Here is a 16,881-nt window from a genome sequence, read left to right on the forward strand (position 1 = left end):
AAGTGCTGGGATTACAGGTGTGAGCCACTGCGCCCAGCCCTATTTATTTATTTTAAAACTGAATTTCTTCAAGCATCTAAATCAGAGGCTGGCAGAAACTTTTTCTGTTAAGGCCCAGATGATTGATAGTAAATAGTTGTTTAGTTTTTATGGGCCATATGATCTCTGCTGCAACTCCTCAGCTTTGTCATTGTAGCAGGAAAGCAGCCACAGACAGTAAGCAAATGAATGAGCCTAGTCATGCCAATAAAACTTTATTTACAAAAAAAGGCAGGGCTAGACTTGGTTCAGGGGCCAGCTGTAGTTTGCCAACCCCAGGCCTAAAGGCGGCTGGAGAGGAATAGCTTACACCCAGAAAAGAACCTCTCAGTGAGGGAAACAGACTAAGAATAGTATCACACTACAGCCTTCTACCAACAGATGATACTTTAAAATACAAAACGAAATTAGCTCAGCCAGTTAGTTAGTTGTTTTATTTTGAGTTTTGTTGTTTAAAAAAAAAAGCTTTGAGAAAATGTGTTAAATATCAGTAAAGGGCAGGAACACACATGGCTAGCTTTACAATAGCAATCTAAACATACACAAAGGCAAACGTTGAGTAAAATGCTAGGGAAAGACAGCACTTCGGGGGCCTACTGCAGTTTTCCTTATTGCACATAAAGGTTGTGGATAACTCCAAGTCTTTAATTTTTCACAGTTATACTTTAATGTCATTTTATATAATGTTTATTTATATAACATACTATAATGTTAATTTTATAAAACCACCAGTTCGCTACTGTTGAATGGAAATGGAAGACAAAATTCTCCCCAATTACACTATGTAAGCGCTCTATAAAAAGTTCCCTAGAAGGTCACATCATTCCATGTTAAATTCGTCCTATTCTATTTTAAAAATTGCTTTTCAGCTATTAAATGAATCTTGGTGGCCTTCTCATTTAACCATTTTCATGGACATAGTACAACTTTCCAAGTAAAAAGTACCAGATGTATTTTATGTGAAAAACAAAAGGACAACTTAGGAGGAGCTGGCCCTACTATGAAATCACACTTTGAACGATCAATTTCAGTGGTAAATTCCCAATCCATAGACTTAACACCCACACAACTGAAAATCATCCCTCTGCTTCTCCAAAGCCCACAATTGGAATAATCACAACACAAGTCAGCCCCTAAATGTCCATGTGGTTAAGTCATCCAGTAACACCTGAACTGTAGCCTTTTTTAAGTGCTTGAGACAGCAGATGTTGCGGTTTCCATGCTGTTTACAAGTCCTTTTCTATCTGAGTTCCTCCAACATATACAGGCCCAGACAATTTTCCACTGGCCAAGAGTTGACTGTGACATTTGGTGATTCTGTTAAACCTTTTGAAAGGTGGTCATCAGAAGGAGAAAGTGACTTCTGCTGTGTGCTCTCATGTCTGCTTTGGACCTTTTCAAAGGGCAGCACAGCAGGCAGCCCTTCCTTCTCATCTTCTCCAAGGCTCAGGTAGCAGAAAACCAGTTGCCTGTGTGTTCCATATGGGCCATGACTATAGTATACCCTGCTTACAAAAATAAGACTAACATCAAAAACTTTGGTTTTGCTTTTTACAATTTTTGCTAGCACTGGGTGACAAGATGTGTTTAATTTTTTAAAAATGTCTATGAAAATTGAAACTGGAAAAAATTGTTTATCTCTAGGTCTTGTTTTGAAAGGATTGTTGATGAGTCTACTTGCTTTTCCTAGTTAAGACACTAGCAATGGTTTCTACAGTATTTCTCTATATGTTGTTTTCAGGTTTTAGAAAGGGGGATGATCTTTTCAGGTATCAAAGTGGTAAAAGCAGTATTCAGATGGGTTGTTTCTAAACTACAACTCTTGGCCACTAGATTCCTTTGACTTACTGTATCAGAATGTAGCAGCCGACACTGGCAAGCCAGAGTGTCAAAGAACAACAGAAGAGATCAGAACTCAATGATACCAGTCTAATGTATATGAAAGACTTGTTCTTGAACTAATTAATCTATAGAATCAACATCAAAAGGCAGACAAGAAACTTGTCAAGTTCCCCACTTTTGAAGTGGAATAAGAAGTCATATACTTGTGAGATCAGCAGGCTGACTTTCTAGCAGCCCTCATTGCAGATAATCTTTCACAACAGATGGTAAAATCAGCTTTCTGATACACTCTTAGAACTCACAACAGGTGCACAGTAGGTTTCCAAGTGGGTGATTTTCACCTCTGATGAGATGCTCTAACACCCTGCCACTATTTTTCCCCCTAAGTGCATCAGTGGTGTTTCTACATTTGGAAATCACTTGTTCACATTAAACATCTGGTATGATTACATTAACTTCCACTGCAGACAAGGACAGGGAGAGATAGGATGACGGGATGACGTGAAACAGACCAACAGACCTCTATTTTGGAAGGAACTGTTAGTTCTTTGTCCTAGACCGAATCGTTCATGGATAGCTGAGATACCCTTTTGCATGTTTTCTAAAGAGATTCCATTTGTCAGCCAAACCACAGAGGACATTTTCGGGTCTAGTGAACACAGCCTGAAGAGCTCCTTGCTGTTTTCTTGATGAAACATTTGATGTCGCAGTGTGATTTCTGCCTTCCAGGCATCAATGCTTATTTGTCTGATCACCCCAGTAACCACCCTGGATGCTCGGATCCATATGCCCTTCCTGTGCTTGTTTCCTAGGAAGAAATGTGGCCTTATTTAAATTCCAAATTTTCTTCTCTAGGAGAGAAAGTTCAGGTTTCTGGTAGTTCTCAAAAAGCGTACTAAAAGGAATGGCAGCTTTCATCTTCTGTCAGGGCTATACAAAAGTGTGCATCTCCTTAATTACCTGCTACGGAAACCACCACCATCACCATGTGATAGCAAAGGACCACAACCTTCTACTTTACTCCAGCAGTAAAAGGGCCAACCCTTATTCTGAGGAATCCAGTGTGGACTCAGGCATGAGGATAGGTGAAGGAAAAGAAAATCTGACTCCAGAGGGGACTGTTAGTTTAATTCCAGGTGAAATTAAAAAAAAAACAACAACAGCTTCCCAGAAACCTTCATGCTTGATTAGTCAGCAGCTCAGTTAAGACAATACCTTCCCTTTATTCCCCACAAGTGGGAACCAAGATGACAGGTTTTTAATTCTCCTCATACATACCCCAAGTCACCCTTCTCTTTCCTCGAAGGCTCCAAGGTTTTCGTGATCTTTTCAGCTGTACTTTATGGAGTATGTTCTTGAGTTCTGCAAAGATTAGCATCAAACTCTCTCACAGCTGCCCAGTCTGTATTATTGATCAATACTCAGTTCGTTTCACATGATTAACAATTTAAAAAAACACCTTCATCTGCTAGGCCATTCTTTAAAATCAGATTCCAAATAGGGTCTGCTGCGAGCTCTAGACTAAAGGCTCTTGTCAATCCTGGCTGCACATCAAGAACACTCCTGAGGTTCCAAACAAAGCATGGATTCCAGGTCCCACCTGAAGCTACTGAATCTGAATCTCTGAGGGGAGGGCCCTTGCACTGATTTAAAAACAAAAACTGGCCAGATGATCCTAATTCACAGCCAGGGTTGAGAACCTCTGCTCTAGAACATCGGACTCTGCTGAACTGTCATCCCCACCAACCCAGAACAAATACGTGTATAAGATGACTTGGGTTTTTACTCTCTTGGAAGAACTTTGTTTAGTTGGATGTACCATTACTTAGCAGTTTCAATCTGATCTTATGCCAGACTGGCAGCAGATAGTTGGCCTTGTGTTGAATGATGCCTGACACAGCATAGGCAAAATGCTTCTAGATGTGGAACCACTTGATGAATGGATTCACATTCCCAGGACCCCTGGTAAGGTCAGGGTTATTCTCTCCACATCTTACAAACAAAAATTAGGACCAAAGGTCAAAAATTAGGACCAAAGTGCCTTACTTTGATTCACCAAATATTTGTAATCAAATAAGGACTTAGAACACTGGAAAGCAGTTCTGATTCCAAATGGCTGACAGCTCGGGGTTAGTGACAAAAGGCAAGAAAGGGAGACCAGCCTGCATTTCCAGCTTCCTAACACACAGAGAAAGGCCAGGGTAGGGTTACTGGGCAAATGCTGCAACTAGGTTCTGGGCCCTCTCTTCCCTGGGTAGGCCTTCTGGGTGGGCCTCCTGCCCTATACAAACCACCCCCAACCCACCTTGTTTACATTGGAACTACACTGTGGTAGACAGGAATTCAGGGAAGAGGACAAGCCATAATTAGGATTTCCTCCCTGTTTCCCCTGTCATCTTCCCACAGGAAAACCCTGATGGGAAGCCCGCCGCTCTAGTTTGGTCTTGGCAATCTACATTTCCTTGTATGTGAGTAGATCAGAATCAAATGTTTGCAATGAAGACTACAAGACCCTTTGGGGACAAACACAACACTCTATGAATTGAACTAAGACTAGGAAGGGAAACTGGGTGGTTATTTTTCCTCCCCAAGAGAGTCATTTCTTGTAATCTTGTAAAAGCTTTCTAAAAAAAAAAAAAAACAAAATAATGGCCAGGGGCGGTGACTCATGCCTGTAATCCCAGCACTTTGGGAGGCAGAGGCAGGTGGATCACGAGGTCAGCAGATCAAAACCATCCTGCCCAACATGGTGAAACTCTGTCTCTACTAAAAATACAAAAAAATTAGCTGGGTGTGGTGGCATGTGCCTGTAATCCCAGCTACTCGGGAGGCTGAGGTAGGAGAATCGCTTGAACCCAGGAGGTGGAAATTGTAGTGAGCTGAGGTCATGCCACTGCACTCCAGCCTGGGGGATAGAGCGAGACTCCATCTAAAACAAAACAAAACAAAACAACAACAACAACAACAAAACAACAAAGCCTTGAGGTGAACAAAGAACCATCACCAGGGTGTATCTGTTAGTTTTTTCCCTCCAAAATTAAGTAAGCAATATAAGATAAGCAAAGCTTTATAAAGACCCAACCAAAGAGCCAAGCAGCCTATCTCTCCATCTCTGCGAAACAAAAACAAAAATGAAAACAAAACAAGCCTTGCCTTTTAGATTTATATGGCATGACTGGTCATTACTGAGATAATTCTGCTAGATGAAAAATCCTGTGCTGGTTCTGGACTCCAGCACATATATAATACAGGCCTCTGCCAGGCCTGGTAGCTGCTGTCTGCAACCTCACCCCAGGATATAAGAACCTCCCTTCCAGGGGCTATGAAAGCTCTTTCTCTGGCTGTGGGGTGTAGGTCTTATTCTTAAGTCCTTCACTAGCCTAGTTGACCCTGAGGCCTTATGGGTTTGGGTAGGTTGTTTAGCATTTTTCAAACTTCTAAAGCCCATGGATGACCATAAAATCAAAATGGACTTTATTGTAGATATAAAGGAAAGAGGAGAATAAAAATCATTCAACTGTATTTTTTTTTTTTTGATACAGGGTCTCATTCTGTTGCCCAGACTGGATTGCAGTGGCATGATCTCAGCTCACCGCAACCTCTGCCTCTTGGGCTCAAGCAATCCTCCCACCTCAGCCTCCCAAGTAGCTGGAACTACAGGCATGTGCCACCATGCCTGGCTCATTTTTGTATTTCTGTAGAGACAGGGTTTTGCCATGTTACCCAGTCTGATCTTGAACTCCTGAGCTCAAGTGATCCTCCTGCCTCAGTCTCCCAAAGTGTTGGGATTACGGGCATAAGCTACTGTGCCTGGTCTCAATTTTATTTTATTGAACCATATGAAATTGCCACTCCTGTTTTTACAAAATGGTCAAATATCAGCAAACTCAAATGGCTCAACCTAATTAAATACGTATTTTCCTGATTTGCACAAATTATCAATTCAAACACAAAGTTGTGAAGCAATGTCTTATTTAAAAATTAAGCATTAAACATGTGAATTGAGAAGATTAAATGGCTGATTTCGCTACGGGTGGACTAGACTGGGACACTATTTTGTCTGCCATCGTAAGAAAAACGGGCCAGTATGGTGAAACCCCGTCTCTACTAAAAATACAAAAAATTAGCCAGGCGTGGTGGTGTGTGCCTGTAATCCCAGCTACTCAGGAGGCTGAGGCAAGAGAATCGCTTGAACCCAGGAAGCGGAGGTTGCAGTGAGCCGAGATCGCACCACTGCACTCCAGCCTGGGCAACACAGCGAGACTCCATCTCAAAAAAAAAAAAAAAAAGAAAGAAGAAAAGAAAAACGCCCACGTTATTGAAAGCATTTTTTAGAAATTGGGTTGCCAAAAATAAGCTAGCACTGAAGCACAGAGACATTAGGAGAAACTCAAACTTTTCCCGAGAGGTCTTTCTGTATTTCAGCACTACAGGTGTCGGCAGACAGAACAGCTCATCCAGAAAGAATCCAAACTGAAAACCTAACTTTCAAATCACACCCACAGGTTAAGCTGGTGCAGCAGCCTCCCCAGATACAAGGAAAATGACCCTTCTCTGCATGGCACTCAGTGGTGTAAAGACACTCAGATTCTTAAGCTTATAGAAGATAGAACTTTCTAGTGGGCTGAAAATACTTAACGTTCCATTGTTTGCCCTCTGATTCCTCAGGTGGCCACCGAAATCTCATGCATTTGTCAGCTCAAAGTTTGGAATTCTACCCAGTCTTGAGAATACTATCTTGTATTTCTTTGCAGTAATTTTTCTGCATTGAGATTTCTTTCCCTCTGTGAATTCTAGCCTGGTGCCTTGTAGGTTTCTTGCTGCCTTCTTTTTCCCAGATAATAGCATCTTACAAAATTTGGTGTTATTTCTAAACCCAGAGTAGATACTTCAGTCCTAGTGATTATTTCCCTAGGCTGTCAGCTCATATGGTAGCCCTCAAAAGTTGAATGCTGGCCAGGTGCAGTGGCTTACAACTGTAATCCCAGCACTTTGGGAGGCCAAGGCAGGTGGATCATGAGGTCAGGAGTTTGACACCAGCCTGGCCAACATGGTGAAACCCCATCTCTACCAAAAATACAAAAAATTAGCTGGGCATGGTGGTGGGCACCTGTAATACCAGCTACTCAGGAGGCTGAGGCAGGAGAATCACTTGAACCCATGAGGCAGAGGTTGCAGTGAGCCAAGACCACGCCACTGCACTCCAGCCTGGGCGACAGAGTGAAACTCCATCTCAAAAAAAAAAGTTGGGTGCTTTTTGCAGTGATACCATCATCAGTTTCTAAATACCTCCTTTCCTCAGATTAATTAAAAAATAAGAGTATAACACTATTTGCCTTTGGTTTTAAACATTTCATAACTACTTCTTTATGGATATAGCCAGAGAAGGAACTATAATTCTTCGTTCCATGTTGAAATGTTCATGGATGTATTTTCAAATCTTCAGTCTAGAAAAAACACAGGCAGCATAAAGTCAGGAATCCTGATATGAGGTTGCAGTCAAGCAGCCTTCGTTGCCAGAGCCTCCAAATTGCTTTTTCATGTTTTCTGTCCCATTTAACACCAGTTTCCCATAATCCTTGGCGTTCCGATCTCAATTGCCTTCCTTCTCTTTAACTTGATATTTCTATGGTCAGCTTGACTTGCACTGCTGTGTACTGAGATGCAGCCTCTCATGGGAGGAATCCCCCCGCCCAGCACCTGCCTCGCCTTGTTCAGATACTGCAGGTGAATGAATTAGGAGACCATTAAAGCATGCTATTTTTTTGTTTAACTCTGAAACAGCGCACTACTATGTGAAAAAAGTGGGAATAGGTCTACGTTTGTCTGAATTTAGAGACACTTTTGCCTCACCATCTGCATTGTGAGTTAAATTTTAAGTGTTACGATAGCTTCAGACCCCAATAAAATAGAAGAGTTAGTTCAATCTAGTCACTGCCCCACCTCAAACAACACTAGGGCTTGCAGCTGTCCTCACCCCATCGGGAGCCTACCCCATCGCGCCAGGACGTGGGGGGAAAGTCAAGCATTATCTTCCAGAGGAAACACTAGGCGGGTGCCCCGGCTCGAAACCTTCTGGTCTCCCATTCCCAGGTCTCGCTCCAGCACTTCCTCCGAACTGCTCTTCGTTCTCCGGCTGCCCTCCAGACTCATGGAGGCGGTGTGCGAACTTGAGGAGCCATTTGCAGTCACTGTGCTGTCCCCGTAGGTCAATGTCAGGTCGCCTTCGGTCAGGATGAAATCAGAGTCTTCCTCTCTCAGTGGCTCTTGGTTCTGAAAAGTGCAACCAACAACAACAACAAAAATGAGAGACTGATATCTTCCAGGTTTGGCACCAACCCCAATCCCAATCCCAACTCCTCATCTGAAAACTGGGGATTATGAAACTTGCCTGCCTTGAGCCTCTAGCGTGGTAACTGGATGTAAACTGTAGAGGGCCAGGCACGGTTGCCAGGACTAGGACTTAGAATACTAGAAAACAGTTCCTGAATTCAATGTGTGACAGCTTGGGGTTAGTGAAAAAGGGAAGAAAGGGAGACCAGCCTGGATTTCCAGCTTCCCAATCAACACACAAAGCAAGGCCAGAGTAGGGTAATTGGGCAAACGTTGCAAATAGGTTTCAGGTACTGTCTTCTCTGGGTAGGCATTCTGGGTGGGTCTCCTGCCCTATACAAACCGTCTCCAACCCGTCTTGTTTACATTGGAACTACTCTTTGTCATAGACAGCAATTCAGGGAAGAAGACAAGCCATAATTAGGATTTCCTCCCTGTTTCCCCTGTCATCTCCCCACAGGAAAACCCTGATAGGAAACCCACCTGCCACATCCTCAGGTGGATGAATCAAATGATCGAGGGAGAGCAAAGTTGCAACCACTTGAACTATCAGATGGTAGCGAGAGTGTCGGAGACGGCATGAGGTCATACAGGACCTTCTTCCTCCAATAGATTTAACCAACAAAACAAGGGGAGGGCCACAACCCAGCGCCCCCGCTGCATTGAGGCCTATTGAGTACTGTGCACTGCCTTCTAGAAGGGCAAACACAGTGTCAAATATGCTGGGTAAACTGATTTTTTCTCTCCTGTTTCCCACCAACCCTTCAAAGCTCATCTGAAGTCCTGCATCCTTTTATGAGACAGAGCCTTCCGGGCGCCGAACTGGCCTCTCTGACCCCCTCAAGGCCCCCACACGGTCACACTGCCCAAGGCCATGGGCAGATTCTCCCAGATCAGCCCCATCTAGATGACAAACGCCAAAGGGCAGTGACCTCCTTCTCCACGCCTTGGCACCTTCCTCAATGGTGCTTACCTCACAGTAGGTGCTAAGTGAATGCCAGGTAAATGCACCAGCTAGGGGAGACTCATGGGTTGAGCTTCCTCTCCCAGACTTATTTCTGTGCACTCACTGGCAGCAATCACATACTTGTTTTCTGCATTCTCAGTGATGTCAACTTCCCTACACACAGTCTACAATGTGACTCCACTTAACTAATGCTTCAGCATTTTTGACAGGCAAGCACACAACTCCTCTCACTTGCTGCTTCAGATCCTCACTGGAATGAAGCAGGGTGCAAATGCCCAATGAGACAAAAGTCCTGTATTCAGGCAGATGCTCAGAGCACAGTTCTAAAACTTGCTTTAAACTCCCAAATTTCCTCCTCTTTACCAGTGTTTAGAAAGTCCCCAAACTCAATCTGCTTTACAGTAGCCTTCTTTCTTTTTCTTTTTTAGTTCACTCTTGCCACCCAGGCTGGAGTACAATGGTGCAGTCTTGGCTCTCTGCAACCTCCGCCTCCCAGGTTCAAGCAATTCTCCTGCCTCAGCCTCCTGAGTAGCTGTGATTACAGGTGCCCACCATCACGCCCAGCTAATTTTTGTATTTTTAGTAGAGATGGAGTTTCACCACATTGGTCAGGCTAGTCTCAAACTCCTGACCTCAGGTGATCCTCCCGCCTCAGCCTCCCAAAGTGCTGGCATTACAGGCGTGAGCCACCGCACCCAGCCAGTAGCTTATGTCTCCCATCTGAATTTCCAACTCCCGGGGAGTTCACCTTCCCTGTCTCGGCACATCCCAATTCTCCCATTCATACATGTGCTACATAATGATTTTGTTCATCTCTGTCAAAATCTCTCTGCCAGGGCTCTTGGCTCCCAGTTTTCAGGGAAATGGTCCTGGCACATATTTTACTGCTTCAAGGTTTGGAGCCATGGAAGGACAGAGGCAAACACAGGATAACTGCAGGTAAGGGTAATTCTGCAAATGAAGGAAAGCCCACCACAGCACCACAGAGGAAACCCTGGGCATGAACTGTGATGTGGTCCACTTTCACTCTTTGCAGAGGGAAGCAGGGCCTAAATTCACTGACAGGAGAAAACAAGACTAGATGTCAACCCGTTGCATTTGCGAAACTCCCAAGCCCAGACATAGTACTGAAGGAAAGGTCATTCAGAAACAAGGCCATAGTAAAACCCATGGAGGCTGGGTGTGGTGGCTCATGCCTGTAATCCCAGCACTTTGGGAGGCCAAGGAGGGTGGATCACGAGGTCAGGGGTTCGAGACCAGCCTGGCCAACATGGTGAAACCCCATCTCTATTAAAAATACAAAAATTAGCCGGCTGTGGTGGTGGGCACCTGTAATTCCAGCTACTCAGGAGGCTGAGGCAGGAGAATTGCTTGAACTGGGGAGGCAGAGGTTGCAGCAAGCCGAGATTGCACCATTGCACTCCCACCTGGGTGACAGAGCAAGACTCTGTCTGAAAAAACAAAACAAAACAAAAAAAACACCCACGGAGAGGCCAGGCGCGGTGGCTCACACCTGTAATCCCAGTACTTTGGGAGACCAAGGCGAGCGGATCACTTGAGGTCAGGAATTTGAGACCAGCCTGCTCAACATGGTGAAACCATGTCTCTACAAAAAATACAAAAATTAGCCGGGCATAGTGGCACACGGCTGTAATCCCAGCTACTCGGGAGGCTGAGGCACGATAATTGCTTGAACCCGGGAGGCAGAGGTTGCAGTGGGTCAAGATGATACCATTGCACTGCAGCCTGGGTGAGAGAGCAAGACTGTCTCAAAAAACAAACAACCCATGGAGAGTGATTCTGACATCAGAGCCTAATAATGTTACATGCAGATGATAAAACTAACCTGCTCCCTTGAATTCGAGATGATAGGATGGACACAAGTTTGTTTTGTTACGCTGAAGGTCTGTATAATCATGTAACTAGCTGTGCAATTAAGTCTGCTATGAAAATGCAGTGAAAACACCTGCAAACAACAGTGTGTGGGGATGTGTGCATTTTAAGTAACCAGAGGTCATTTTCAAAAGTGAAAGAACATTGTTAGGAAGGGGGCTACCACACCTAAGTGGTTTAACGTTAGTGGAAATAATGACGGATGAACATCTTAGAAATCTCCAAATAAACTTGGCAAAGTAGAAAACACCTTTTAGATGGTGGGTAAGAACCATGCAACAGGTGTCAAAAGCTACGAGAACTGCCCAGCTGAGACCCTCACCAGGCACTAAACTTTGCAGTGAGCCCCTTCACTTCTGTCAGTTTTGGGTTCCTCCACTGATAATTTTGAAGAGACCCTTTGCTCCCACTGTCTCAGCAACAGGCCCCACCATGTCTGGAGCTGGCTGAGACCCTAGGCAGGACCCCAGCTCAAAGCAGCAGCAGCAGCAGCAGGACTGAGGGTGATTCTCACTAGAAGCCCAAGTCACTCAGTCTTAGGTTGGCTGTGGGGAGTCACAGCTGAAGCATGACCCCCGGAAGAAAACTTGGAGTGGTCCCTTGAACTGCTGGGAGAAGCAGTTGAAATTGATGCAACTGTAAGCTTGCTGAGTTTATGCCGAGTTCAAACTAGTCCAGATATTCCTAATCTATGAGCAAGGGACTGGTTAGTAAGCTTCAGATTAGATAAGGTTTTTATAAAGTTTTAATAGTGGGTTTGTTGTTCTACTATTACATAGACATGAAACGTGATCCTTATTAAAACCCAATTAAGATGGAAAGTTTTACAAAGTGTTTAGAAGAGACTAGAGTTAGAAAACAAATTTATATATATAAGCCCAGTGAAACTTAAGATCAGAAAGTGTAATCACAGTTGGGGCTTCATTAGTGGGAGAAGTGGAGATGCCGTCAGCACCCTTTGTCTCCGCTGATGTATGTAAAGGGCCCCTACTACCACTTTAGACAGCGGGCCAAACTGAGTAAACCATTCAGCATTCAGCACAAGACAGCTTTTCTTAAGTAAGCTAGTAGCAGGCTGAGAAATTACAAAACTAAGTTTTTAATCTATTGGTTTGTGTCCTTCTAACCTAACAGGCAACTAGCATTATTATTTAGGCTGATAGATATTACATTTAAAAGTTACCACAAGCATTAGACATCACTTTACAAACTGGGAGCAGTTCTACGGAAATGGTGTTCTCACCATCCTACATATTTCTTTTTGTCATTTAAAACCAGTTTATCACAGGTGGCACAGGAATTTCATTTTTATACGGGGAGGAGCCGTAGGTGTTGGAAGTTCAACTATCTTTAAGATACTTTAAGATACTTAAGACTTTAAGATACTTTAAGATACTTTAAGATACTTAAGACTTAAGACTTTAAGATACTTTAAGATACTTAAGACTTTAAGATACTTTAAGATACTTAAGACACTACTGTCACATTTGGTGAAATTTCCAAGCAACAGCTGTTCCAAGCAACAGCCCCAAGCAGAACTACATTTTTACCAGGCAGAACCTGCTGTGAAGGGGGTGAAACCCAGTAGCCCAGCTGAGTTTCCAAGTGTAAAGTTCTGTTGCTGCCTACCAGGACTTTTCAATGGTCACCTTCCTCTGAGGGGGCCAAGGAGGGGTCCGAGGGCCTAGGGATGACAGACACACAGAGCTTACTCTCTGCAGCAGTGGGTTTAGGACACACGGTGACTTGGCAGTTGTCATCCCTGTTCTTGAAGGAAGAGCGTGCCATTTAAGGAGCTGCATCCTCCAATCTCAGCTGCTCTGATGTGGCTGCCCTTCTCTTCCGCCCCAGCGCGCCCCCACCTAGCTATGGTGTCCACATCCCTTTCCCCTCTGTACCACATGAATGTGCACCGCCTTTCCTAACCCTGCTACCCCTCGTTAGAACTTACCTGTTTAGGGCCGTTCTCTTTCAGATCTAGGCTTTGTGTTTTGCCTTCTCATCACGAATCAAGTAACCTGCAGGTTATTTGCTAAGAATGTGAAGACCTGCATGAGGGTCCCAGCTAATTACTAACTGTGGGCCCGGAGCCAACTCACATCCTTTCTGAGATGCACTTTCCTTCTCTGTAATGCTGCAGTACTCACTGATTCATGGTATGACCCAAAGAATGAACTTAGCCTTTGTGAACTCTACAGCTGTACGCAAATTTTAGAAATTCTTTTCTTCTAGGGCATAATGACTGTGTTAGTGACAAGATGATTAGGATGGTCGAAGAGGGATGAAGGAAGGCCTTTGACCTCTCCTCTACTCCTTCTACGTGGGTAGCTACCTTGCTCTCTCTACCTCTCTGCCCTGTACCCTGCAACCCACACCAGGAGTTCAGGAGTCAGCCCTAAATCTAAGACGTCCACCAGTGTACATGTTCTTTTCATACTGTGCTGAGTCTATTTCTAGAATCTGAAAATGGAAAGAAAGGACCTAACCATATCAACATAAATAAACTATTTAGAAAAGGAATCCTTGCATGCTTTGTGGTTCAGTGTATCTTCATGTATTTCATCATTTAATGCTCCCAGCCAGCCCGTACTACTAGGCCCATTTTATAGATTAGAAAACTGAGATGTAGGCTGGGCATGGTGGCTCACGCCTGTAATCCCAGTACTTTGGGAGGCCGAGGTGGGTGGATCATGAGGTCAGGAGTTCAAGACCAGCCTGGCCAACATGGTGAAACCCTGTCTCTACTAAAAATACAAAAATTAGCCCGGTGTGGTGGCAGGTGCCTGTAATCCCAGCTACTCGGGAGGCTGAGGCAGAGAACTGCTTGAACCCGGGAGGCAGAGGTTGCAGTGAGCCAAGATTGTACCACTGCACTCCAGCCTGGGTGACAGAGTGAGACTCCGTCTCAAAAAAAAAAAAAAAAAAAAAGAGAGAGAGAGAGAGAGAAAGAACTGATAACTGAGATGCAGAGCACATCTATGGCCTGTCAGGGGTTGCATTCCAATCCAGTGGCTCTGATTCCAAATCCAGTGTTCTTCTACTATACCACAGCGGCCGATGTTGGGGAATCCCATTACCCTGGTAAAAGGTTTCTCTGTTACTATGCAAAATCTATGAACATATGTAAGGTGGCCATTTCTAATCAGCTTATTAGAGAAGCAAAAATCTGTGGATTTGGGGGCATGAGTATGATGGTTTCTTCTTCCTATGTAAGACACTGCCCCGGCATGGTGACAGGAGTCCAACCCTGACGTGCAGTACTTACATCGTACACCTGGGGACTGGTCAGACATCGAGCTAGCAAGCCACACCAGGCGGGGAGCGTGGTGGTTAGTGGGGGGCCGCTGTGTGTGAGGATGGGCTTCAGGTAACTTTAAAATGTGAATTAAGGAAAAATGGCTGCAAAGAAAACATACACACAACAAAATGTGCTTAAAAAATCGCCCAACATTCCACCTACAAAAACCTTCTTTTCCCCATTTTACTAGTACAATACACAAAATACTTGTAACATGCAACAGTTTGAATCAAAGAGTAAGATATGCCCTATCAGCCTTAAATAGTAACTGTTAACTCTCAGGTTGTTAATTCCCAATTTTCAGTTCAAACGTGTATTTGATTAATTAGAAATGAGATTCCCCTTCTCCCTTTGTCATGTTGAATGGAAGTTTTGGTTTCAATCAGCATTTCAGCCTCTGACACACAACTGGCTTCAGGCCTTGGAAACAGGAGATAGTGTCCCTGGAGTGGGGAGTTGCAGCCCCTGTGTCCCCTCTGCTCTTGTTCTCTGCATGGATTCCTGTTAAACCACTCTACCCAGAGGGCAGGCGGTGGAAATGTTGAAGTTGGACAGGATCTTAGAGGTAGCCTGGGGCTACTATAAAGGCAGAAACTGAGACTTGCCAACATGAAATGATTTCAGTAAGGTTACTCGGACTGTAAGTCTCTCAACTTCCCATACAGGACCATTCTTCACTCTCCCCACAGCTTCTCTCCTAGACGCTAACACAAGGCTTTTCAACCTCAACACTACTGACATTTAGGGCCACATCATTCTTTCTTATGGGGGGGCTATTCTGTGTGTATGGTAGGATATTGAGCAGCATCCCTGGTCTCTACACACTACAGATGCCCCTCGACTTATGATGCAGTTACATCCCAATAAGCCAATTAGGTTGAAAATATCATAAGCCAAAAATGCATTTAACACACCTAACCTACCAAACATCACAGCTTAGCCCGGGCTACATTAAATGTGCTCAGAACACTAACATTAGCCTATAGTTGGGCAACATCATCTAACACAAAGCCTATTTTATAATAAAGTTTTGAATATCTCATGTAATTTATTACATACTGTACTGAAAATGAAAAACAGGATGGTTGTATGGGTACTCAAAGTATGTTTTCTGCTGAATGCAGATCAATTTCACACCATATCGTAAAGTTGAAAGATCCTAAGTTGAAGCATCTTAAGTTGGGGACTGTCTGTAGATGCCAGTAGCACCGTTACTCCCCTCTCCAAGTTGTGATAATAAAAAATGTCTTCAAAAAAATTGCCAAATGTCCCCTGGGAAGCAAACGTGTCCACTGCTCTAACATGAAGGTCAACGGATAAGCAGAGAGCTTATCTTGCTTGTCTGTCACTTGGTGAATATCGGCGCTACCAAACGCACAGCCCTATGTGGGAAGCTCCATGATGCACCAGCCACGTTTTGATACAGCCGGGACCACTTCTGAAACCTACAGCCTAAGCAATGTGGAAAAGGTGGGGTCTCAGATGGCCACTTCCACTACAGGGATGGCCAAGAGACTTCAAAGAAAGTTGAGGAGATGCCACCGCCATCTGTACCTAACAGGATGACTGCTGGGAGCATCACCCCTCACTTTCTGTTTTCATTTAGAGCAGCACAAGAGAAAAGCAGCTCTCTCTAGAGGAGGAGATGGAAGGGAGACACTGGAGCATGCTTCTAGTTTGAAATTACTCAACCAAAGAGGATGTGCGGGCCTGGCTGGAGCTCTGTTTTTTGTTTTGTTTTGTTTTTTTGAGATGGAGTCTCGCTCTGTTGCCAGGCTGGAGTGCAGTGGCGCGATCTTGGCTCACTGCAACCTCCGCCTCCCGGATTCAAGCAATTCTGCCTCAGCCTGCCAAGTAGCTGGGACTACAGACGCGTGCCACCATACCCAGCTAATTTTTGTATTTTTAGTAGAGACAGGGTTTCACCATGTTGGTCAGGATGGTCTCGATCTCTTGACCTCGTGATCCACTCACCTTGGCCTCCCAAAATGCTGGGATTATAGGCGTGAGCCAACGCGCCTGGCCTGGAGCTCTTTATACGCAGAACCAGCTCCCCTTTGCTGTCCTTGAACCACATCCCCAAGGAGAGATGCAGACCAGGCGCTCCTCCAATTTGGGAAGAGCCCCTACAGGCCTGTCAGTTTTCTTGTGTCTTTGGCTCAGAAGATAACAGAGGCTCAGATCTACAGAATGACAAATACGCACAAGGCCAGGGGAACTCAGATACTGCTTTTCAGTTCTCCGCCTCAGGTACTCCAAAGACAAGCTCCCCCTTCCTCCTCTCCAGAAGGCCCCATGACAAATTCTTCCAAAAAAAAAAAAAAAAACAAAAGAAATATGTGTGTGTGTGTGCGTGTATATATATATATAAAATATATAATATATATGATATATATTACATATGATGTATATAATATATGATATATATTACATATGATATATAATATATATCATATATCATATATATTATATATAACATATGATATATATCATATATCATATATATTAT

The 16,881-nt window shown here is 44.1% G+C and overlaps 3 protein-coding genes across 16 annotated transcripts in view; 2 read left to right on the forward strand and 1 right to left on the reverse strand.

Moving 5' to 3' along the window:
- The window catches only part of LOC129475042 (zinc finger protein 674-like), a 981,285-nt gene that overhangs the window by 148,359 nt on the left and 816,045 nt on the right, over window positions 1-16,881 (forward strand).
- Window positions 1-16,881, forward strand: part of CHST7 (carbohydrate sulfotransferase 7) — a 219,747-nt gene that overhangs the window by 50,450 nt on the left and 152,416 nt on the right. The window lies entirely within an intron of this gene.
- SLC9A7 (solute carrier family 9 member A7) overlaps window positions 459-16,881 on the reverse strand; it is a 155,556-nt gene continuing 139,133 nt past the window's right edge. For 5 of the 13 annotated variants that reach the window (XM_055266892.2, XM_055266889.2, XM_055266891.2 and 2 more), the window contains 2 exons: window positions 14,340-14,445; window positions 459-8,154 (listed from right to left, as the gene is read on the reverse strand). In XM_055266892.2, the coding sequence (XP_055122867.1) occupies window positions 7,903-8,154; window positions 14,340-14,445 (358 nt within the window). In that variant the 3' untranslated portion in view covers window positions 459-7,902. The remainder of the gene's footprint in view (window positions 8,155-14,339; window positions 14,446-16,881) is intronic. The other 8 variants (XM_063634408.1, XM_055266888.2, XM_063634405.1 and 5 more) reach the window with 4 other exon arrangements.

Source organism: Symphalangus syndactylus, chromosome X (assembly GCF_028878055.3).
Source record: "Symphalangus syndactylus isolate Jambi chromosome X, NHGRI_mSymSyn1-v2.1_pri, whole genome shotgun sequence".
Lineage (NCBI taxonomy): Eukaryota > Metazoa > Chordata > Mammalia > Primates > Hylobatidae > Symphalangus > Symphalangus syndactylus.